At 39.2% G+C, this 25,223-nt stretch overlaps 2 protein-coding genes across 5 annotated transcripts in view; both read right to left on the bottom strand.

The window, feature by feature from the left end:
• The window catches only part of LOC125330621 (ceruloplasmin), a 32,942-nt gene extending 18,690 nt beyond the window's left edge, over positions 1-14,252 (bottom strand). For 3 of the 4 annotated variants that reach the window (XR_007205642.1, XR_007205641.1, XM_048313909.1), the window contains exons 1-14: positions 14,020-14,252; positions 12,180-12,424; positions 10,757-10,969; positions 10,078-10,251; positions 9,244-9,498; positions 7,847-8,012; positions 6,744-6,883; positions 5,349-5,489; positions 5,015-5,226; positions 4,357-4,507; positions 2,579-2,791; positions 2,064-2,271; positions 747-886; positions 145-273 (exon numbers count right to left, since the gene is read on the bottom strand). Coding sequence is in view for 2 of the 4 variants with exons in the window: in XM_048313909.1 (XP_048169866.1) it covers positions 145-273; positions 747-886; positions 2,064-2,271; positions 2,579-2,791; positions 4,357-4,507; positions 5,015-5,226; positions 5,349-5,489; positions 6,744-6,883; positions 7,847-8,012; positions 9,244-9,498; positions 10,078-10,251; positions 10,757-10,969; positions 12,180-12,424; positions 14,020-14,174 (2,542 nt within the window). In the remaining 2 variants the exon portion in view is untranslated. The remainder of the gene's footprint in view (positions 1-144; positions 274-746; positions 887-2,063; positions 2,272-2,578; positions 2,792-4,356; positions 4,508-5,014; positions 5,227-5,348; positions 5,490-6,743; positions 6,884-7,846; positions 8,013-9,243; positions 9,499-10,077; positions 10,252-10,756; positions 10,970-12,179; positions 12,425-14,019) is intronic. The other variant, XM_048313908.1, reaches the window with a different exon arrangement.
• Positions 14,253-19,240: 4,988 nt separating this feature from the next.
• TM4SF18 (transmembrane 4 L six family member 18) lies at positions 19,241-24,445 on the bottom strand. The gene is made up of 5 exons (XM_048315064.1): positions 22,710-24,445; positions 21,070-21,159; positions 20,266-20,408; positions 19,989-20,169; positions 19,241-19,586 (listed from the first exon to the last, which is right to left on the bottom strand). The coding sequence occupies exons 1-5, from the start codon at positions 22,884-22,886 to the stop codon at positions 19,572-19,574; spliced, it is 606 nt and encodes a 201-aa protein (XP_048171021.1). The 5' UTR covers positions 22,887-24,445; the 3' UTR covers positions 19,241-19,571.
• Positions 24,446-25,223: the final 778 nt, after the last annotated feature.

Here is a 25,223-nt window from a genome sequence, read left to right as displayed (position 1 = left end):
TGTTTGTCATAATCAGCATCAAAAATTTAAGAACTTGAGGTAAGACAAACAAAAATTATGTCTTTCCTGCTATCTGGAAGCTCGCTAAATCTTACCAGAAGTCCTGATGTTACCTGCTGGAAATAAAGAAGGGTGGTTTGATACCTGGGTTAGTTACAGCAACAACAGAACTGTCTGTTTTCACTCCGTGGGCATGGATAGAATAAGGTCTTGATGCTAAGTTCTTAAAAACTATTATAATTTTATCTCCAGTATTTGACACAAGCAGTGGCCCTGTTGGATTGAAAAGAAAGATTAACTTGGTTTTACAAAACATCAGGGCAGACAGAGCCAGCTCGCTGTGTTCAAATTCACAACATTGTCTCATAATTCAGCTGAAAACTGTATAAAGATAATGTTCACTGTGCCGACTTGAGATGTTGAAGTTAGGCCTCTAAGTCTCAAGTTCTGAGCACCTACTGTGTACCTGAAGTCAGTTTGGATGTTGCTGCCCAGTTTTATGCTGACTTAGGAAAAACTGACCTCTGATCAGGCAGGAAACCAAAAGGTTTTTTTTTCCTTGTAAAGCAAGCAATGTTATCTTGCAGGGAAAGCGCCACAATAAAAGTAGCAATTCCATGTAGGTTTTCCACTTAGATTGAGGCAATTTTTGTGGGTAGAACTGTACTCAATATTACTCAAATAGTATCTTCTGATTTGTGTCACTGCATTTTTTGCATTTTCAAAACTGAACATGATGACTTTACCTTGAATTTCCAGGTGCTGCTGCTCCTTTGCTCTGTTTTTGGGAATACTGAATGTCTGATCGGTGTACTCACGATATACTACCTTTTTGTACTTTGAGCCAATGAATTTGTCATTTTTATTTAAAAACGGATTGCCAGGGCTGCCAGAAGAAGAAAGAAATGCATTCCTTCATGTATTTTAGAACATCTTTTGCAGGTATGTCAACTAACTATCAAGCAAGAATCTGGCTCAGTGAAAGAGTAATCTCGTTAACTGCTAGTATGTTGCTTTCAACATGCAAACATTCTAGTTAAGCTGGGAGGTTTTTCTTTAAAAGGTTAAAAACCCCACTATAAATAGATCAAGTCTCTATGGTTCTTGGAAAAATGCTGAGTGCTTGGCCTGGCAAATGCTTCAAATTGGAAGAAGATGCATAGCAACTTGCATACTGAAAAATAGAGCCTTTGTCTACTTGTGTACATCTGAAATGAAGCCTAAAACTTGTAAAGCTTAAGTGCCTTGCTGATGTTAAATGTCAGGGATGCTCTGCTGAGATCATGGGGGCTGGACACAACAGGGGGGAAAAAAGTCTGGTAACAGCACAGCCCATATTACTTGTGCTTAGAATTATGTCAGAGTCCACTAGTATACAGGGCAAGGAAATGTGCTATCAAACTGAGAAAAAAGAAGAAAATACAATTAAGTTAATAACAAAATACAGTTATAATCTGCTACTCAAGTTATTCAGGTGGAACACAGAAATTCATCATTCTTGTTTAGCCTTTTCTGCTAATTGGCAGGAATTACTTGATCCAATCAATTCTCTCTCATTGAGATTCAAGTACTGGAAATAAAACACCGAGACAACAAGCTTCATGGTGAGTGGATTCAATCATGGACATATCTTGTGTAAGCTCATGAAATTGAGAGGGGCCGGAAAGAACCTTACTCAGACCACAAATAAACATGAGACAGAGACTTGTTTATCAGGACATAGTCATGATAGGTATGATGACAATGAACATTTTAAGCTTTCCATGTCAAGGACTACCAACATAAGTAAATAATAAATGCACATGCACTACCCAGGATCCATTAAAATCTACACCTGTCCCACAGAAGATCTGTGCTGGACTATTTCTCAAACAGTTTGCTGTCTGGCTCAATTACATGGCAACACTACTGGGGAAGGACCACAGACTCAAGTGAGCCCAAAAAAATATGTGTGAAAAGAAAGTGTGTCTAGAAACGTTTGGAAGAGGAAAAGGTTCAGAGGAGAAGTGAGTTGCTCCTTTGCTTTTTTTGTATTTCTTTTCCCTGTGTATATACCAAAGTACCTTTCCTCATGGTATTGGTGCCGCTCAAATTCCCATGTCCTGTTAGGAGAATAGTCCCATTCAACTTCCACTGCAGCAATGTAGTAAATCTTTTCATGCAAATACATAGATAAATCTGAATTCCACCAATGGCATTTTTTCACTTTGTAGTTCTGTTTCATTCCCCCAGTGTAGTGGTCTGTTGTCAGGCAGGACACTTCAAAAATTCCTAGAGGTCATGTGAGAAACAAAGACTTGAGGAGACTCAGAAACAGGTTATTGCTCATATAAGGTCCAAAATCTTTGTGCGGTATGGCTACTTGTAGTAATAAAATTCAGCATACAGAGGAGCTAGAAAAATCAAGGCTTTAGCATTAAGAACACGTCCTTACAGTTTGCTGCCCCTCAAACACAGCTGTACACAGTTTTAGCACCAGGATCAATATACCAGCTACTTAAAGCTTGTCACTATGCACAAAACATTCATAGGTAACAGTTTCTGCATTACTAACAAAATTTTTAAACAAGACATTTACCTTCGGAGTCAGGGTTCATAATAGCTGTGAGAACTGTATGTGGAAACAGATTTGCTGTATCCCTTCTTGTTCCTTTAGTTACAAATGTGTTTTCTGAGAAGTATATCCCATGGACATCAACTTCTGAACCCAAGCCCATCAAATGCCAGGAAACAACACTTCCTTTACACATCTCAAGACCAGGCTGATTTCCATACATATAACCATTAATGGCTATAGAAGATTAGAGAAAGCAAAACCCACCTTGATTAATATATTACTTAATTCTGCAATAGAGATTAATTAATAAACACTTCAGATGTAATGTCATGCCTTAGACTGACAGAAATATCAATAATAAAATATCACATGAACAAAACTAAAGAATCAATTCAAGCAAAACAGCTTTTAAACCCCAGTGTTTAAAAATAATTTCTAACTGTTTCCCTTTTCAATGTCTACAGCACATGTTGCTGCCTTGACCAACTGGAACTTTCCCTGCTTTCTACTCGTCACATATTCAGGATGCATAAAGGATCCCACTTTACACCCTGCAACATCCTCCAGCCATACAGTGGAGGCAATCAGAAGGGTTTTTTTAGTTTGAGTTTCTAACCCTTTCTAGATAGTCCTTTGCAAAACTTTCAAATCCTGGGCTTCACAGGTACCACTGAATGCTCTGCACCAAGAGTCTGTGAACAGGAACGGCCCTGAGGGGAACATTTTTTAAAATGCACAAATAAATATGCTTAAAGATTAGGACTTACTAGCAGGGCTAGGGCCTGAGGATAAAAACGTCTTTTTTCCATGAAACTTGAAAAACATTTCTGCAGTACTAAAACACTGATCAGTGTGAAACTCAGTTCTGCCCTATTAAAGAAGAAAAGACTCATTCTGAGGCAAAGTCCAGCTGGCAGGTTGAGGGAGATGATCCCTGCCCTCTGCTCACACTGCTGAGGCCACACCTGCAGGGCTGTGCTGAGTTCTGGGCTCCCCAGTATGGAAGACATGAACATAGTGGAGAGAGGGCAATAAAGGGCCACAAGGATGATGAAGGGACAAGAAACCATCTCTTCCTGCAAGGAAAGGCTGAGAGAGCTGGGACCCTTCAGCCTGAAGAAGAGGCAGCTTGGGGGATCTCACCCACCTGTACAAACACCTGCGGGGGGAGTGCCAAGACGATGGAGCCGGGCTCATCCCAGTGATAGGGACAGAAGCACCGCTGACACTAACAGACACCACCTGACACACAGGAGATTCCCTCCGAACATCAGGAAATTATGAGACTGACCAAGCACTGGCAGAGGCTGCCCAGAGAGATGGTAGTGTCTCCATCCTTGAAGGTATTTGGAAGTCATCAGGACATGGTCTTGAGCAAGTGGCTCTGGGTGGCCCTACTTGAGCAGGAGGTTGGACCAGGTGACCTCCAGAGGTTCCGTCCAACCTCAACTGCTCTGTAACTCTGTGAAAAACCTCCTTTCAGCTATATCATCTGTAGAGCAGAGGTCAGTTTTGTCTTGCTGCCTGGTTGCACTTGTAGTGGTTGCACATCTGCTCAAAGTGGTACATAACCATGCTAAATCCTCAACTGCCATGCAAGACACTGAACAGCTGGCATTATACTTTGAACTATCACATTTAGTTGAAACTGAATTGCACTGAAATGTTCTGGGTTTTTTTCCACTGGAAAGGAATGAAATGTCTCTGCACTATACAGCTTTCCAGCTTCAAACATGAAACCATACAAGTAAAAACCCTATTGTAGAAATTAATATTTGGCTAACTAATAATTTTCTTACAGTGCATTTTGTTAGACTCTTGGAAGTCTTCATCGTCTTTGTCAATTTTGTCAGGACTTAGTGTAAACATCAAAATATTATCATCCAAATACCAGCTCAGATTCTCATCAAATACTGTGGCAAGTAGAAAAAACTCCATGTTCACATTTTTCTGTTGAGAAGAAATAGTAGAAAGAAAAATAGAAATGAGTGAACAGAAAATGTCAGTGAGAAAAATCCTATGCTCATAATAATTTATGAGTACAAGTCACAAAATAGAGTAAATGCATACATTGATACTTCATTCTGATAATCTCAAAGCTCAGTAATTGCTGTATCTGGTGACTAAGTACCTACTGCTGATGCTCTTTCTACCAGCAGGGACGACCTCTGGAAGTGAGTTTGTATTTTGGTCTTTAAAATCTCTACATTTTCCTAGAGATTCGAATCATAGCTGAGACTTGAATGCCAGCAGCTGCTTGTGATGATGGTTTTTCCACATTGCAGTGACTGTCTATCTGGAGCAAGATTGAAAACCAACCCCACTTTCTTCATATTGTGTATTCCCCTTAGGACATGGGTGAAACTGTGATGTGGAGAAAACGTGGTGCAGTCTGGGAGGAGAAAGCAGATTCAGCTGTGATGATGCAAAGGTTTCCACTTTTCTTCTTCTACCAACCTGTTTCCCAGAAGAAAGCAGAGCTCCTTTCCTGCACACCAGGAGAGGACCCACAAGGCCAGAATTGGTGTCTCTGACTGCATCCACAGCTGAGTAATAAAGCCAGGTTAAACAGTCTGGGTCTTGGTCTGTGGGACCCACATCTTCTGGCACATCCCATTCATATGTAAATGTAGTGCCGGGACTCACATGAGAGGCTGGAGATTCGGTACCTATTATGGAAATCAGCGTTGGGAATTATGCCTAATGAACATTCTTTCTTTTATCACCTTTAATACACGGACAGGTAAGACAGTGTGTGCTCAGATGTTGCAGCACCCCATCCGTGGCTCACCTCTGGGGGCAGTGCCATACCGTGCCCCTGCCTCGCTCCTGTGGTAACTCACACCGTGGGGCTGGATGCTGAACGGGCGGCTGGCATTGTTCCGGAAGGTCACCCTGATGCGCTCACCCACTTCAGCCTTGATCACAGGTCCTAGAAAAGTGTACATGGTCTAATTACAGGGTATTTCTATCAAATGGTGTAAAGGTCACCACAAACTTATGGCATTCAGTGGCTGGCTGCTTTTACCCTTGCATGAGGAATGCCCCTAGGCCTCTGTGGCCACAGACCAGGTCCCTGGCTGTTCCAGTTTGGCCAAATTTAGAAATATATCCTCTGAGAGAAGGCAGGTCACAACCATCCCTCCCCCACCAGGTTCGGGAAAAAATAAATTTTCCTAGAAGGAAAGTGAAAGAGATAAAAACTATTTATTTAACCAACACACAGGAAAAGGGATAATGATGCCAAATAATAAAACCTCTCGATCCGCTGAGAGAAACCTGGGAAAATTTCAGAGTCCTTCCGTAGATCTCTCTCTCCCCCTCCTTGGAGCCTGGACGGGGTGGTGGGCCCACCTCCAGGGCCAAGGCCTCAGTAGAAACTCCTCCCAATGTATTCTGATGTTGAAACAGTCCAGCAGAGAGAAAAGGAGAAAAAACAAAGTCCCAAGAAAACAAAAGTTCAACTCTCCGAAGGAAAAAGAGCTGAGGAAAAAAACTGCCGAAAACCAACTGGAAAGAAAAGCAAGCCCGGGTACTTCCCTTCCCTCTCGCTCTCCTGCCGCAGCTGAAAAAAAAAGTCGTTATCTCTGTGCGACCTTGAACAAGCTGCAAACTGCTTTGAAAAAGTTTTGCTCGGTTTTTCCTTCCTCTTCTCAGGCTCAGTTTAAAGGCATAGAAAGCGCAAAAATTAATTTCTGGGCATAGGGCAGCAATATGGGATACACATCATAAAGTCACCCCAAGACACTGGCATATGGCCTGAATCACAGAACAGCCCAGCAGCAACCATTCCCAGTTCACGTGGAGGCCCAGTGACTTTCAGGACAGTTCCTCTCTTTGGAAAGGGATTTACAGACACTAGTACCAACCCATGCCAGAAGCAGCAAGGTTATCAATAGGACTAGACTCACCTAGTCTGGCCTTGTAATTCAGAGCCAGACCTTTGGAGACCATGGCATGGTCCTTCAGGGAAGCTGGGTACCATGACAGTGTTGCAGTTAAGAGCTTCTTTACACCTTGGGGGAAACCACAGGCACTAGCGACTGCTGGAGACAGGGAGAGCTGAGGACTTCTTGGAGAGTGGGGGCGCTGCTCACTAACCAGTGAAAGTGACTGTTCACTCTCATAAATCTTTGACATGAAAAAATTTTAGACTCTTGTCTTGGGGTGACAGTTACTCTCTTACCTAGGAGTCCAAGATGTGCTTCCTCTGCAAGCCTTTTTCTATGTTCAGTGAAAGAACCATCTGTGTATTCTTTGTAAATTGCTTTTTTATAGGAGCCGCCAATTCTTGTCCCACTTTGTTCAAAAAAGATCTGAGATTCACTGTGTAAAAGAAGTAGCAATAGACGCAAACAATTCAAGTCAAAATGTTTGGTTGTACAAAGGCAGTCAGACCTCAACCCTGTTTTCTGAGGTATGATATGCTGAGTTTGTCTTTTGGGTTTCTTTTCAGTGGTATGGCCACACACTTACATGCAGTCCCATATAGGATGTGCAGGAATCCATTATCCTTCACTAACTTCTCATTAAGAAAAGGCCACTGTGCTGTGTTGCCCTTACAAAGCCAGTGTGCTTAGAGACTCACCAAGGATGATTTCTAGTTAACATTTCATAACCTTGAGTTTATTCTTCTTTTAATTAGAAGTTACAAAAATTCAACAGGAGCAGATACAAACAACAAGAATATGTAACATCTATATACAAAGTGAGAAGATTCAGTCAACAGTTTTACTCTCTAAGAAAGGACCTTTCAGTGTTTTTCAAGCACTATTCAAACAATGAACTGTGCCTCGTCGTTTGTGGAAGAGGTAAGTATGCTTTAACTCACAGATGAAAAACTTGAGGAATCAATGTATTCAGTGAATTGATCCAGGTCTTAAATATGTAAACACAGTGCAAAGGGCAAAGCTATGTCATGCAAGCTGTTTCCTAGATGAGATACCGTTAGCATGAGTTTCATCACCTAAGGCAATGGTCATGAACTCCTACTTTGTTCCCTAACTCAAAATAATCAACCATCTTGAATAATCAGGAGTCACAGCCTACATATGACATAATAATTAATCTTAATCCCAGTGAAGTGACTAACATAGCAGCAAAATTTAAGGTAAGATTACAAGGAAAATAACTGACCTAATTTGGTCTGATATTTATTCTAGCATTAATATTTAAGCACAGATGAGCAATTCTGCTTAGAAATCAGTTCTACCATATGTCTTACCTTATTTAGCATGCTTAAATCAATTCTGCTTGGAAAATAAAAATTCTTTAATTAGAGGCATTTACCTGTCAAGGATTAATTCTTGTCCTGTAAAATGGTTCACTGCAGATGGGCCATAATTCCAGATGATCTCTTGAGCAGCAATGAAGTACTGTCTTATCTTTGTACTCTCATTGCGATCTGGTGTGGATTTCTTACAATCTTCTACTTTAAAAAGAGCCTGCATACCACCTGGAAAATAAGGAGGTAGAGAAACCTAGAGAGAAGGAACCGCATTTTGTTTTCTCTTTCCCTGTGCCCAACAGCTTTTCTGTTCCCTGGACGATTCCTACCCCATTGATGAATATGAAAATCACAAAGTGGAAGATGAATGCTGTAAAAAAAGGCATGCCAGCTGAGCTAGGATGTAGAAACACAGCCATGGTATCTACAGCAGGCAGACAGGTGTGGTAAAGGGCATTCTGCTTCTAAAGCTGCAACAGGCATGGCAGAGAAGATTAGGGGAGGGTGGACACAGTGCTGTCAGAGAACACTTCAGCCAAGGTCAGATGTTACCAGACTGACCATTCTGCATCTAAATATAATCAACCGCTTACTTATGGAACTCCCAAGTCTCTGCATCCTAAGGGAAGCAGTTAGCAAATCTGCTTGCTGGAGATACAAATAGTATACTGAAAAGAGCCCTTTTACAGCTATAAATCAGGCCAATTTGTAGGATTTAAGTCTTGCCCAGGATGCTTCATCTATATCAGGATATTGCTTGATGTGGTAACTATTTCAAAGCTTGGAACCTCTGTGTAATTGAGTCTGTCAGTTACATACTTCTTTTTTTATCGGAGTTTTCAAATCTTGGAGAATGATTTTCAGTTCTGTGTTCTTTCCCACTTCTGTGACAAATTACTTCCCTCACTTACAGGAATATAGATCATTCAAAAGCATGGAATTAACTTCTAAGTATTTCATATGGGTATTAAAACTGAAAATACAGGATAATACAGGGAAGAGAAAAGAACATCTCTGCTTGTTCACCAATGCACTTTCCAGAACATGTATTTGTCAGCAGGCAAGTTAGCCTGCCTGTCCCGTGCCCCTTGCCAAACATGGAATGAGCTCCAACTTTTTTGTTGGCAAACAGAAAATTGTGGTTAGTTATCTCCAGCAAGAGGCAAACATCATGCTGGTTTTTTGTCCAAGGGTGAGGCTCGCAAAAGTGAAGCTGTGCTAATTGCTGCCAGCTGATGATGATGTCCATTAGAGAAAAGAATCCCTTGATTCCCATGACTATGTGCTCAAACCCATCTAATGCACTTGTAGGCATTTCAATTTTAATTACTATGAGAGTTTTGTTACCTAGAGGAGAATAGTGCCTGGCATATCACGAGGTCAAGAGCCCTGCAAAAGTGACTCAGTAAACTCTTAGCTCAAGCTAAAAGAATTCTGATCATTGAAACTTGTACTGTACCTTCAATATGGTCATTCACTTGGCAGCTGAGCAGCCATTCTCCAGGGCTCCTTGGTACCATGACAGCATCAATGAATGTGGCTGGGAAGAGGCTGATGGTGTCAACTCGATGATGCCTTTCTATTAAGGTTTGTCCATGAAAGTAGGCTGAATGGATATCAGCTTCATTACCCATGCCAAAAAGATGCCATTTTATCTTATCTTCCACACACATTGTGAGGTTTGGGAGGTACCCATACATGTACCCATTGATTGCTAAAATAAATGTTGTTTATTACAGTTAACTTCACAGACCTTAGGATTTTTTCTTCAAATGCAGGTATCATACTCTATTTTTTATCAGTACTCTATTTTTTGAAATAGAAAGAGCTTCAAAAGAAAGCTCCACACCTTTGAAAATCAGTGCCAATATCAGACACATGCTTCCTCTACATAGCTATAATTCTGGAATCCATGTCAGAGCCAGAGGTGTCATTTTTGTTTACACTAACGGTAAAAACTGTTTTTCTAAACTGTGAAATTATAGTACAGAGCTCAGGACTAAGAAACAGAGCAAAGTAACACAAATCTGTTCAGAGTGCCTGGTAAAATTACACTGGCAAAGATCTTCTTGGCCCCTAAGAATTTTATATCACAACTCCAAAGGTTTGATTGTGCAATATCTGCCATCACTTTTAAACTTTTTAAATTTTTATTTAAAAGAATCTTTCTTAATCCTCTAAAAAGAGACTTGATTAGAAAAAAAATCTACAATTCATCTTTAAAAGAGACAAGACAGAAAAATATTACTTCACAATATTAGTGGCAAGCAACATTAACATAATGTTCTCTCACAGTGCATTTTATTGCTTTCCTGGAAGTCTTCATCATCTTTGTCCACTTTGGAAGGCTCAAAACAGTATGTTCTGATATTGTCCTCTAGATACCAACTGAGATTTTCATCCACCACAGAAAACATAAGGATAAATTCAGCATCAAAGTGTTGATCACTGTCCCTATTCATTGTATCTGAAAAAGAAAGCGGTATATTCAAAATCTTTGGTAACTGACATTATTTTTTTGTCAGTTTTAACTCTAGTCTCAGTAAGGCTGGACCCTGTTTACTTCATGTTTTGACACTTCTTGAGTGTGACTGTACACATAAACTTACAGACATACTCAGGAAACAAAAATCCCTTTTGATAGATTCTATAAAATTACTGAGAATAAATGTTGCATGTTAATCTCTTTCTTATATCAGTATTTACTCCTTGCACATGGCTAGCATAGCACATTTCACTCACATGGATTTGTGGACAAAGTATTCTGCAAATTATATTCATTCTCATACACAAAATCTAACTACTTCCTACACTATTGAAGGCAGCTAATTGAGAAGACCAAAAGCAGTTATTTCAAAATAAATTGTAGTCTTCTCCTCTTCCAGGAATTTACTTCATTGATATTTATCAGTGATCATTATCAATCACCTTGCATATGTATTTATTTACTCACTTATTTATTTATGGTTTACCTTTCCTGCAAATTATTAAAGGCCCAACAAGCCCTGAGGCAACATCTCTTGGAGCATCTATGTGGGAGTGGTAAGCCCTGGTTATGCAGTTTGCATCTCCTTTAGCTGGACCTTGATCTTCTGTCACATCCCATGTGTAAGTGTACTGGCCTCCAGGCTCCACAGCATCATCTCGCTTTTGAAAATCTTTGGTGGTGTCAGGGTAAAGAGCACCTGAAGAGTTCCATACAGCCACCATTAGCACAACACATTCACAATAGGGTGTCAGGATAGCACCTGCCATGCTGAAAGTCGACTACATGCTGCAGAAAAATGGACTGAACATCTGAATACAGGTTAAAAACCCACAACTTTTAAATCAGATTAGTAGATGTTTTCTTTCTCTTTAGGCATCTTTTCATTTGCCTTTGAAGTCCGTAGGAGTACTTTGATTAATGGCCCATTAAAGCTAGTCCTTAATTTATTGGGAGGGGACTATGTACTTCTTGTAAAAATATAACAATTCGAATATTTGTAAAGCATTTGTTAAATATTAATCTTGTAACCTGTTCTAAAAAAATTGCATATGCCCTGAAGGAATATAGGTGCTACTGCAATGATAGCAATAGAAAAAAATTCCAAAAAGTGTACATACTGCTACATAATAATACACTGTTCTGATCCTACAGAGTGTCTCTATCAAGACACAGACTAGTTGTAATGAAAAAGTCCACAAAATACTAGAAGCTAGGTTGATACTTCATAAATTCTTCTAATGAAGGATTTTAAAAGAGTGATTTTGAGACATCATATTCTCAACAATTCACACACTGTTTTAAAGGCTCAGTAATAAAACTTTCAACAGCCATATTCTGATGCCATCCAGTGCAGAAAATCCCCCATTGCCTGAGTGTGGCCAGACTGGCTATTGCAAGGACAAGCCATCACCTATCCCAATAGAACCCCTGACTACATCTTAGAGTGTGTCAGAATTTCATCTCATTAATTATTTACTGAGCAGTATCTGTTTCTCCATTTCAAGAAACTCTTGTGTATCTTATATACCATATACACAAATTTAGTGTTAAGAACTTAGAAAAGTACTTTATTACTGTTAACAATATCTTCCTCACAGCATCAAATTTTTATATATACCCCCCCATATCTGAATCTCTTATATACCTTTATACCCTTATTTTGGTTGAAACACAAATACTCTTATTTCAGGTAAAATGTTGATCTAAAATTGCCTTCTTTACAAATTCCACTTTTGGCTTTGTATTTCACTCTTGAAAAATTATCAAACTTAGATTATATTTTAAATTGATTGTGTCCTAATTTAAATCTCTATTTACTTGACCAGTCTTCTCTCCGATGAGAGAGTACCACTTAGAGGGATGATTAACTTTTGATAAATTCTGGCACAGAAATGAATCAAGCTTACCTTCATTTTCTTTTGTGTATCTTACACCATGTGGATGCAGCGTGTAGTTTCTTGAAGCAAAGTTTTTCAAGTGAATAGTAATGGAATCTCCAACTTCTCCCTTAATTATAGGACCTAAAAAACCCAGCCAGGAAGGTTTGTCAAGTATCACATCATATAAATGATTGGTATACTGAACGTAGATAGCCTTCTTGTAAGTTCTTCCTATCCTGTGTGGACCTCTTTTGAGAAAGACTTCAGCCTGCCTGTAAAGAAAATACACAAACATACCTGTAGTGTGGTTTTAATTAATAGTCTCAAATAAAGACCAGGCCTCTGCAGTGCTGTGCACAACTGTGTGCAAGCCTTGTTGTGAAATAAGTTAATACTGCCGAAAAATGCAAAGTATTTTCTACGAGGCAGAGTATTGTTTGAGCATGTGGGGAAGGAATTGTAGGTACCTCGGCAAGCACAGGTCTGAAGTGTAATTAAAATGCCAGTTCAGAGCTCCACTTGGGGAGCATAAACTGAGTTGCAAAGGCCCAGTTACTATAATTCTGAGTGCATGAGGCTTTTGAGCAACAACCTAAATCGAACAAATATGTTTTGGCTCTTCTTGGACCATTTAAACAGACAAAATTTAGTTGTAAAGTATTCCTTCTGCACTCTGCTTTTCCCTGCTCCTATAAATATCAATCTCCACACAAGCGCAGCCTTGTAAAGGGTCCGGGAGGAGAAGGGGAATCAGAGAAGCTGAAACTGAAAAGTACAATACAAGGGACTAGCTCCATTGCAGGCATACAACCACTGAAAACCTGAAATTAATGTAGCATGCTGCAGGTCACCACAGACCAGAGAAAAGCAGTGAATAGGAGTGGCCTGTTTTATTACAACACAGCTCTGCAATTCTTAGACAAGATGCCCTGTTTCCACCCCTGATCAGAATTACTAGCCTGCTGAATCCCTGGCAGTGTCTTACACCTCACAAAATTTGTGAATGGAAAAAGTAAAAAGCTGACTGCTTCACCTCACACCTGATCGAGTGGCAGGTTATGGCTGAGGCCCTCACTAGAGAAAACAAACCACAGGAAATCTTCTAATCCCTCACCCACAAACCAAATGAGAACTGCATTTTTGAGATTTTTCTAATTTCTGATTTCTCTCATCATTGTTTTAGCTTTGATATAGTTCTATTTAATTTTAAAGGCACTGAAAAAATAGAAGAAAGGAATACTTCTCCTCTCTCAAGTATTTTTCTGATGCCTTTTATATCTGAGTTTTCTTTATTGATTATTCAGACTTCCAGGGTGCTCCCTTCCTCCTCACCCTACATATCTTCAGCCTACTTACTGCTCTCACTCTGCACAGGACCCTCCCTGCCTCGTAACGAGCAACCCAGCTCCTCCACAGTGGGTGAAAGTACTCAGCTGTGCTTCTGTACCAGTGAAAACCATTCCTGCCAACAATGAACTAAAAAGGAAACCTGTGCTCAGTGGGAAAGTTTTAAATTTGTCAAGTTTCTGCATTTAAAAACAACGGCAAAAATCATCTCTTCAGCACTAGCACCTTAGACATTCAAAATTAAACACCATTAGACATTGAGGGTCTTACTCTAGTCTCTACTTAGTAAATATTTCATTGCAAAAAATTCACACCCCCTACATATTCCAATGCTCTGAATTAGCAGAACATTGGAATGCAATTCTCAAGCGAGCCAGGAAAAAAAATTGAAATTCCTTTATATGTCTGACAGAAAATCCACTGACACCAACAAGACTCATCAGGTTTTCAGTGTGGCTCTGGTGTCTAAAGCAGATGAAGCTGTAAAATAAAACTCAACCGGTGACACTGCTTTACTTACTCTTCTTCGGCAAAAAGCTGCCCAGAGATGGCATTGGCATCACCAGGTGCATAGTTCCAGACAGTCTCTGTAATGCCAATATAGTACTCCCTGTTCACTGCCCCAACTTGGCAACAGCAGGAAACCAGCAAGCAGCTTAGGAGAAATAGCTTCATTTTGCATTCATGAACCTTGTGGAAAACATGAAATAAAAACACAGAACAGGCACATGCAATTTCCCTTTTTATGGTCCTATCCCTCCTACTCCCCACATCCTTACCTCCCCCTCCCTGCTCCTGTTTGCTTTTGTGAACACAATAAAACCAATTGCACAATGTCTCTGTGTGTCAAGAGCAAACAAAAGATTCTGGTAACCTCGTCAGTTCAGAAAATCAAAGAAATTTTTTCTATTTCTGCCAACCTGCAATCACACATATTAGCATTCAGACTGTCATAGAGTGTAAATCTTGTCACTGAATTGAAAGCAGATTTAAATGGACTTACAGACTAAGCTTAATTACATTCTTCACTATCTTCATCACTCTCTCTACAGCTTGTATGCTACTGAGAAAATAATCCCTATGATATGTGGCACAAGAGCACAATTTCTCAAGCACACTGTGAAAAGTTCTAAGTGACACTTCTTCTCTGTGTATCTGCTCTGCATTGACAAAAGGAGGCCAAGTTGTGCCTGCTCCTGCCTGTTCACACTACCAAACTGGTGTAGCACAAGCAGAAAAAGGAGGACTGAGGTCACTGGGATCAGTGTGCCCACCAGTGCATGGTTGTGTTAGCTCTGCTACCCACCACAGTTCCCTTGGAAATGTAATTTTAGCACAAAGTGTGGCATATATTTCTAGGGATGGAAAGGCCCAGATATTCATAGATGGAGATGGGGAGGTTTTCATCCCCTTTCCAAGCAGTTTTAGTATTGCTGAAATTAGGCTCAGAAATTCCACAAAATGACCCCACTGTGTTATCTTCCTCCTAATCTGTTGCCAGACAGGATAAGCCACACTCTTCAATGATTAAAAACATAAGATCCAGATAATCTTAACTGTTACCCTTATCCAAATACACTACCCAGTGCCAAAGGCTTCTTTTGCTTTATTCAAGTTCTGTAAACATTTTGTATCAGTCTCACTGAAAAATAAGAACAAAATTGGACCTTAAACACAGAAAGCTTAAAAACCACCTAACTAAAGTTTGCAATGGCACTTTCTTTGAGTATATATCCATTACAACATGGTTGTGTCTGAAGCTTTAGGCATACAAAGCCACCTGCAAACTTCTATTAAAAAATATGCATTTTTGGTCACTTGGGAATTCTTTAAAAATGTCATCTGTGCTCGAGCACTGACACAGTCCCACTCATTCTAAATTAAAATTACAATTACAATTTTCCATTGTATGGCAACTTAAAATTATCTGTAATAAGCACCATCTCCTTGGCAGCTATTTTAATACTGGTCACAAAAATTATGATTATTTTGGATAGAAGACTAAGATTCAGAACATAACTAAAGTATAGCAGTTTCCCTGCAATGACATAAAAATCTAAGTCTTATTGACCAGGACTATGGTATACAATAATTCACCAATTTTAATCACTATTCCTATCAGGCACTGTCAGAATACTGAATTTCATAATCTCACTTTCTGGAACCTTCTGAATTAAATGAATTAAATCTCACTTTCTGGAACCTTCTGAATTAAACACATCTGAATTAAATGGAGGACTCTGCTTCTCTCTAAATGAGTAAGCCAAAGCTGAGATTTCGAAATCTGACCAAATCTATGATGAAATTCTGGAGTTTCACAGGTTGATGTCACATGTTCAAAATTATTTCTGTAGGGATTTTTTTTTTCCTTTGCCATGGATGAAGATCAATAGCGCAGTGGAAAGATCAACTTATCCAGGTTGTATCTGCCCCATTTGTAAATTAAGTGAGGTAAAAATGAGAAAACATTTACCTCCTCTTATAATACTTAAATCCAAAGTCATTCCTTAATACAGTCCTTAATAAATAAGTTGTTTGTGCATATGTAGGCTATTTGGTTTATTTTTTTTTCCAGATTTCCATTTGATTGAGAAAGAGAAAAACCACATGAGCAATGCCCTTGAGATCTCCACATTTGTTTGAGGGTAAAAATATAAACTTTACTTTGCCTTAGACCCCCGAATCTTCTAAATTACTCTTCCTTGATTTGCAAAATAACTGCATGTTGTTCTTATGAAAAAATACAACAAAAATTTCTGACAGGCAACATTTTTCCATTCCCACTTTTAATCATGCCTCCCCCAAACGTTCATATTATCTGTATGCCTAAGCACACTCCTCTTACCTTTTTTTTAAGGAACTCAAAAAACTGGCCAAAGTACCTCAGCTTCTCAAGTCTGTATTATCTTCAGAGGGTGTCTGAAAAGCAGGAACTTCTCTCAGGACCTATATAAAAAGACCCTATTTAATTGGTTAAATTATAAGTCTGCAGTTTGGTGTCATGAATATCCCTTTATTGTTTTAAACTATATTCCTATTCATATTCAATATTCATATTCATATTCAATCTCATATTGAGGATGCTGAAATGCTCTGACTGTTTTTAAAATCCCCAAAGTTCCATTGAAAAGATAAAGCTGATCTTTTGCTTCAACAATTTTCCTTGAAAGAAAAGAATAAGCAAACTCCCAAATTGAATATTCTGACAAAAGGTCTCAATAAGATCACACAGTGAGGCTGAATTGAACCCCCACCATTTCACAGTTCCCAGATTTGAATGATGTGTGTCTATTGCCTGCTGCCCATACTGCTGCTCTGGCTGCCTGCAGACCTCTGCAGTTAAACACCCTTTAAAGAGCTGGTGCAGCTTCATTTGTCCTCTGCCGCTCTATGTGGAAAACCCCTCTATCCATAATGGGAACAATCAGGAAACTGTAGTTCAGCAAGAGTCACTTTTACCTACACAAGGATTAATATAAATATACCGTAAAATGCAAAGGTATGGATGGGGCTCCACAGTATTTTATTGCAAAACCGAGTGTCTACAGTGATTTCCAGCTGCAGTCTTTTAAATAAATGGCATTACTGTTCCAGACACAGAATCCTAATACACTGGCAAAACGCACTGGCTGTGGGGGACAAATAATGCTGGAACTCTTAATGCAGATTCAGCACTAACTCCTCCCTGCCAGGAGTTCATAAACTCAAATCAGCAGCTTTCTTCCTGGTGTGCCTGGGGTGTTTTATGTGGGGATTTCAGCAGGCAGGACGTGCATTTCGTGTCCAGGAACTCTTGTGCAAAAAAAGGGTTTCTCATATTCCAGCTTGGTGCAAGCCTTGTCCTGGCCCCAAGGGCCACTTCTCCCTGTTGTTGGGTGAGGTCTGTGTTCTGCAGCTGGATGGTCATGTTGCCTCAAACACCACCATCGGGATCACTGGTTATGTCTAGATTTCAAGCCAGTTAATTAATATTCTTTACAGGAATCTTGGTTCTGCTACCAGGCACAGCTCATAGCACCTATTGTTAGAGACAAAATACTTAGGATTGAATCAGGACTTAAATTGATTGGACCAAGGTTAACTTTGCCTTACATCCAAAAGCCCTGCGTGAAACTGTCTGTTAAATTCAGAAATATGACCCATTGTTAGCCTTTAGTATTCTTACCACCAATTTCAAATTAATAGACTGCCCCTTTAAAAGCTGAACCATCAAGTCACAGTTGAACCTGGCTATGGTAATGGAGATGCTAATTCTGGATTATGGGTAAAGACGGTTGCAGGATCAAGAAGTTCAACAAGAACCACATTACATGTCTCCTTATTTAATCTAAGCCCCAAAAATAAGAGACGTCTGTGATAGAGTAGAAATGCAAATTCACCAGACACAATCACACAAAAAATTATAAAGACAGATCCAGAGTTTGCAGGCAAGAAATCAGCAAGATTCTCTGAGATGTTTGGTAGGTGTACAGGTTGATTTTTAAGTTTTCTTTCTTTTCCTTCTGTCCACAAACAATATCCACAAATCCATAAAAATGTAGGATTATCATTTAAGATAAATGATATGTTACATATTTAAGCCTAGAGAAAAACAAGTGTGCAGTGACACAGTCCTCGTTATATAATCATGCTTTTGTATCATGCACCTCTGACCATCCATGCCACCTTGAACCATCTCCCAAAAGACTAGCCCCATTCTTAAATGTCATTAATTACTTTATGACTTCTTGCTACTTAAAAGAAACTAAGCAAATAAAATTTTAGATGAATTCTTGAAATCCTACAGGAAGAAATCAGCTATTCAAAACAATCTAATAAAAGAATATGAAGGCAAAATCTCAATATTGCCTTGAAATAGAATTAAATGACAGATATATTCCATTTTTTCTAAATAACTTACCCAAAGCTGACACTTATTGTATGGTATGCATTTCTAACAGTGTTTAATATTTGATGACAGTGTACCTGAATCCCACTGGTTCTGATGTAACAGGGATACATGCATTACTGAAGTCTGAAGTACATGTTTCTCTTTCCTTTTGGGTGTTCATTGTCTAAAAACCAGAGTGCTAAATACAGCCAAATGCTGCCCATACAACTGCAAATGGGCCAGATGTCCATTTCATTGTGAATCCCTGAATTTTCACTGGGAATGAAATAATAATTCTCTGAGAAAGTAAAAATACCTTTTAGCTGCTAATTTAAAAGAGATTATTCTTTTTCATCTGATCATTCTTGTCAATGAACGTTAGCCTTCCATTGTAGCATGCTCAAGATACCTGGAAGAATATTAATAAGCTAGCACTGGGTGCTCACAAGGTTCCCTCATATGTTCCCTCAAGTCACATCATACTCGACTAAAAGAAAAAAGTTTGCCTCTAAGTATAAAGTGAAAAGAAACCCAGTGCAATGATTAACATGTACCAATTAGCACAGCTGAGTTCAGACCTGTGTGTTTAATCTGTCAATCAGGCCCAGGTGCCTTTTTTACCACAGGAAAACTTGATAGACTTTTTTCAGTAATTGCTTTTTGCAATTAAGAACTTCTAAGATGGAAGGAGCAGGGTAGGCTCTGCCCTCCATCACCATCATGGTCTGTCTGTAACTAGAATTCATTCATTTAGAAATCATGGCTTCATGCCATGCACTAACAACCCCTCCTGATGTACTGGGCTTTGAACCAGGCCCTTTTGGAACAACAAATAGTCATACGGTCTAAACAATGACAAGGGAGTACAAAAGCAGTTCTACATCAGTTTATTAAAAAAAATAAGGTAATTTCAATACAAAAGCAGTTCCATTGTATTCAAACATCCCTATTGTCACAACAAGTTGGAGGGTAAAAAAATGAACTGTCCTTGCCAGGAGCAACAGGACAGGTGAAGAAAAACGTAGATGTCAGACAGTTCAAATATACTTCATCCAAAATAGAGAAGCTTGACAGACAGAGATTTACGATAAGGGTTTCATTTTTCTTTGTAGCACTCCAATCTACCACAATGGATCATGGACAGGCCATCTCTTTCATTATCTGGAGGTGGGGGAGAAGCAGCAATGATATCCTTGCCATTTTCAGAGAATCCCAGCCTGCCAACAAAAAACAAAGTGCTAATCTCTTTCATCATTGCTGCGAAAGCCACACATTAGTAAGAATGTCTGTAAATTGAATGTTAGAAGAAAGGTGCTCAGCAACCTCTGCTGACATATGAGTAATGGACTTGGCATCAGTGTTAATTTCCTAACCAGTTTTTTTCTTCTCAGTCCTAGACTTAAAGGTCAGAATGAGAAGCCACCAACCTCTGTATACCACAAGAAATTAGTGGATTAATCAAAACCAACAAATGTATTATCAGTACATATTCTCTGGAAAAAAATATGCAGTAGCATAGAGAATGCATAAACCAAAATGGTAGGTCCCCAACTGAGAGAAATTGCTGAAGCTACAGTTACATGGAGATGCTGAAGAAATAACCTCAGATGTTTTGTTACCTGGACAAAAACAGAATAGGTCCCACAGAGTGTTCGCTTCAACTCAGCAGCTACTTTGAGAATGCAGATGATCAACTGCAGTGCACTGAGAGATATCAAAATTGAGAGCAAAATGATGTTCCACTCCACTATGTTAGCAGGCTCTGTGCACTTAGACCAGGTAGGGTAATCTGTGAGGTACCTATTAGAGAAACACCAGACTGTAGTAAGAAGAATGTTTCTGACTACTGATTTGATGAACAATTTCTTCCAGAAGAATTACATCAATGTTTCTTACCCCCCAGCAGTGTCTTTGAAAATATAATTCCATCCACTTGATGAATTGCAGAAAGGGCCTTGAATCAAATGCAGGGTAAAAATGATGCAACTGTATCCTGAGAAAGCAATTCCAAGCAGGGCTAGCACAATTGAAATAAAACTCTGAAGTAAAGAGAGAGAGAAATATTACTGTGTGGGGATAGTGTCAACAGCAAATATGGTCATTCAGACTGCCTAGCGGCAGTCTGAATTCTGCCTTGGGGCGGAATTTCACATTTGATTTTCCCAGTCTTCAAAATTCAGAAAGAAAAATAGCAGGTAAAGAATAGTAAGAATACACATACAAAATAAAGATTAAGACAGAGTTTAAGGCAGTTCTACAAGTCTAAGTTACATAATTTTTGGATGGGGTTTTTAAACTTGCATTTTTGTAAAGTTGTTGCCCAAAATACCAGAGGAACACAATCATATATTAAATATGTCTGCATCCCAGACAGTGTGTATTGAGTAATTTCTGAAAAAAACCCTTTCAAATAATACAGGCAAAGGGATGAAGCTGTTTAGCTGGTGTGCTTCATTCTATGTTCTTACTTTATTTTACAAGGATTTGGGGAAAGTGTGTGTCTAATTTACTTTTGTCCTGCTTATGCTTCAGAAGAAAGAAGCTACACTTTGTGTGACCTTGCAACCCAATTTAGAATCCTCTGTGAAAGAAGTGAAAACAGAGCAGTGGAGAGGGCAGCAGGATGTGCTGGAAAAACAAGAGCAGGAAGGATTTGAAACAAGTGCTAAGGAGATGCACAGAAATAAAACACAGACTCACCCTGTAAGTTTTGTTACAGCTCTCACTCTGGCAGCACCGATAGAACACACTACACTCCAGTGTTACTAGAATTACTGCCAGAAGAAGGATCTGTAAGAGAATATCATAAGGTCAGTGAGATGACTGCAGATACTAAATCAAAGTCTCTTTCACCTGCGGAAGGCAGGGATTGCATCTCTTCTACTGTCTTGATATTTCAAAGCTGATTTGTAGGACAGCACAATTACTTAAGGCACACATGGAACTGGAGTGGTTTTAGTAGGCTGTTGCTGTACTTGTGTCTTGTACTTGAAAGACAAGAGCACAGCATCTCCCATCACAGTAAAGTTCTACGAGCTTGGGCACAGGTACACCAGTAAGCTGAAACAATAAAACCAAGTTCACAAGTAAAAGAATTAATAACCAGTGAAAAGAAGGATATTTTATTGATAAAACACATTAGTTCAAACACTTTCTTGCTGACACAGGCACACAAATCAGGGTATTGCCTTCCTTACCAACACACTTATGCTAGAAAATGTCAGTGATGCAAACTTTAATTTGTTTGTCAAGTATCCATACTGATTTTTTCAGACTACTGGATTATTTAAGACGGATCCTAGATAATTTTTATAAATAGGACCTGGGCTCCAGAACCACAAACTACCATTCAGAGAGGCACAGGTTTGAAAAGGAAAGTATGAGAAGACAATACTCCTGAATCACAACACTATCCTCTCACATGCTGCTGACTGGTTTGTAACAGAATGATACCTGCAGTTTTAATAAATTGGTAATAATTTTAAGGCTAAAAATGCTTCAAAATATTAGTATCACTGTTGCAGTTAACTCTTTCATACATTTGCAACTGTTTTTCTGTTTGACTCTGCTATCGGGTAGTTTTTTCTTCTGCTAGAACAGAAGGTTTTTCTTCTGCTTTAAGGAGACTACATGATTTCAAAAGAATGTCTAATGTTTTAATAAGAGTTCAGCACCTTCATTAAAAAACCTCACTTATGCAGATAAACCCTTTTTAAGCACTGATTGTGTGTGATGCCCTTTGATCACATAACCACTTTCTGTTCCTGAGGCCCTTTATGAGTATAGTGAATAGCATGAACAGTGGGCAACTCCATGGTAGTTTATTGCTGCAGATGCATATTACAAACGTAACAGGGAAAATGCTACTATGCTAATCACAGTGAGACAATTCTCTATATTTAGCCTGACAACAGTAGTACCTGATGCATTGTGAACTGTATTCAGTCTTCTAAATACTGGACTGCATACAGGTCTTAAAAACATCTGAACCATTATGAGAAGCTCTTTTTGTTTCATTTGGGTAAAAGAGTTCTAATTCAACCTTCATAGGTGATTAAATCAACCTAGTGTTTGCCTCCATAATACAAGCATAAATTACATATGAACAAAAAGACCACAGGAAAAAACCCCCAACCCACCCTGCAAAATCACTTGCACTTAATAGCATACATAACTTGTCATTCAGTATACTATTTTCAGTTTGATTGAGTTTTTCTGCCTGCAGTGATTTTGTCAATGTAATCCATATGCTTTTTTTTAAAAGCAATTACATTGCTGAAGTGTAATCCAATACTATTTGCTGTAGAATGCAATTAAAAATCCATAGACTGAGCACTTACCATCACACCTGAGAAACAGATACCTTCAAAATACCACTCATAGTTGGGGAGCTGGTAAATGGCAGCATGCAGAGCTTTCCCATTTGGAAAGTACAGGAGGATGTTCACAACAATACTCCAAAGCGCAAGAGGTATCAGCAGGCAACTCAAACAGCTTCCACATGTCTCCAAAGCCATCTCTCAAGAACTCTGGAAGTTTTGTTCTTCTAAGCTAACAAAATTTTACAAGACTTTCAATATAAGAAGCGTTTTGACCTCCCCAGCTTGATTCAGTCATTTCATATTCGCAGGAACCGGCGACTGGGGTGTGATTCCAGGGACAGAAGTGCTTAACAGTTAGCAGAACAATAGATTAATATCACTGTGTAAACTCACTGTCCTGTGTTAAGCACGTCTTTAAGTAGCCATTTCCCTTCTAAAAGATCCCCCGTTGTGATCTTCCAAATGAAATATGTCTAGGAGTCAGACTCAGGAAGGAACTTCAAAGCTCTCATTTCCTAGTGACTGCTCAAAAATGTCCTCCTCCCCACAACATGAACTGCAACACAGTTTGTGACAGAAGCAAGGTTTTTCAACCTTACTGCAGCATGAGGAAGTGGGCTGTAAGATGATAAATATGCCCTGTCTCTGTACAGAAGGCCATACTTTGCCTCATACTACAGAGATTTATTAACAGAACCCTAAGGGGGAACTAAAATGTTGCTGACTTGCAACAGCAGGCTGAGTCTGGGCTATCTTGCAGAGAGTATAGAAGCCCAAATAACACTGGTTAGAAACTGCAAGGCAGGTTTACTTTCACACTTTTAATAAATTACTCTTTCCCACAGCACTACGTGGCTCTACTGTCTTGCAAATTAAATCCTGTTATTTCTCCAATTGTTTCATTCTGTGCTTACAGCTGAGCTTGCACAGCTGCAGACCTGATTTATGTACACGTGACTTCTTGTGCAGGACAAAAGGTCTGGGTGTTTTTTTGAAATGCCTGCTGTTTGCACTGTGCAAAGCCAAAGTCAGATAGCTTTCCCATTGTCACATGTCATCATTCCCCAACCCCTGAGCATCTAAACGCTATCCCAGTAACACAGAGCCAGGGCAGTTTGAACGCTTGCAGCACAACCCAAGCCTTCAGTCTATGCCGCCGTGAGTCTTCAGAAAAGTAATTCAAGAATGAGCTTAGGCTTTACTCAATAGGAAAGTTGTAGGCAGAGGAAAAAAAAACAACCAACCAACCAACAATGGGGCTCTATCAAAAGCAGGAAGGCTGATTTTAGAAGCAATGACATCACAATATATTTTCCTTGTGTTTCCTCATGAGCTGTTTCAGGCTCTTCACACATGAGGCTTCTCATCCTCTCATAAAAGCTGTTTGGACTGCATGTTGCAACTAATTCCATACTATTGCTTAACATGAGATCACACAAGGAAATGAGTGTGCGTACCACCATGCCCATTTCCTTCTGCTGTGACTCTCCTCTTTTTCTAGGAGGTTTGATTTTGAAGTCCTCATTCTTGATCTTCACATATTTCCTGTTTTACTTTCTCATAACTGTGGACACTTTTTTTCAGGTGTCCCTCTAATCGGAATTAGTAGCAAACCTGCCTTTCCAGACTCATAGGCAGAGACAGAACTCATGTCATCAACACTGCGCCATAGAGAGCAGAGGAAACAGCTGCATTAAAATCACACACATCCAATCCCCATGACTGATTTTTTAGTACAAAACTCAAAGATCATATAATAGGTTGAAATATTTTCTTAAAAGCAAAGGCTAAAATTAGTAGCAAGCATCTTATTTTATAATCAAATTTGCTGCTACTTCCATTATAACCGTTCTGATTAGAAGAAGCTAACTAGGGAAGTGATGACTGAAGCAGCATTTGTTCTGCAGTAGTACAGCAGTCTGCTACACGACTTTGTTTTTAAACTGAGCTCTGCAAATACCAAATCACAGTGTGGTTATTTTTCTGGCACATGATACCACTGGAACAGGAAACAACTATTTTATACTAAGGATTAAGCAAACCTGTAAGCCAGTTTCTCAAACATCTTGCCAAGTGTCGCAAGCACTGCTTTTCAATTGCTATCATTATTCATGAGTTGATGCCAAGCCTGTTACCGAAAAGTCAGGTTTACTCTGTATGAGTGACTTCTTTGCCAGCTGAAATGAATACAACCTAAACCAATCACTTCTCTACAATGTAACTGATAAACCTCTCAAAATACTCTCTTATGCACCAGGCAACAAAGGAATCCAGCTGGCCATTTTTTACACAACAATATAAATAGTGAGCAGGAATGCTGTGCATTAGTGCTACAGGGATCTATTAGTGCTACATGCATTTGTGCTGAAGTTTCAAGTCTAAACTCTAGACTAATCACTCTGTATTGGAATTCTAAAATTGCTTCAGTTCTTTAATTGATTGTGTGTACCAGAAGAACAAATAACCATTATGCAAGAATAAAGGCAAAAATCTTTAAGTTGCATGGTAATTATACATGATTCCATTGAGGAC

This window comes from Corvus hawaiiensis, chromosome 10 (genome assembly GCF_020740725.1).
Source record: "Corvus hawaiiensis isolate bCorHaw1 chromosome 10, bCorHaw1.pri.cur, whole genome shotgun sequence".
Lineage (NCBI taxonomy): Eukaryota > Metazoa > Chordata > Aves > Passeriformes > Corvidae > Corvus > Corvus hawaiiensis.
This window is presented reverse-complemented; position numbering and strand designations above follow the sequence as displayed.

What these genes read in the sequence shown, in the direction of transcription:
- TM4SF18 (XM_048315064.1), bottom strand. Translation starts at nt 22,886, where the DNA reads ATGGCTTTGGAGACATGTGGAAGCTGTTTGAGTTGCCTGCTGATACCT. An exon ending in TCTGTTTCTCAGGTGTGATG is followed by an intron (nt 21,160 to 22,709) that starts GTAAGTGCTCAG and finishes ATTCTCTTACAG; the next exon opens with ATCCTTCTTCTGGCAGTAAT. An exon ending in TTCAAAGACACTGCTGGGGG is followed by an intron (nt 20,170 to 20,265) that starts GTAAGAAACATT and finishes TTTCTCTAATAG; the next exon opens with GTACCTCACAGATTACCCTA.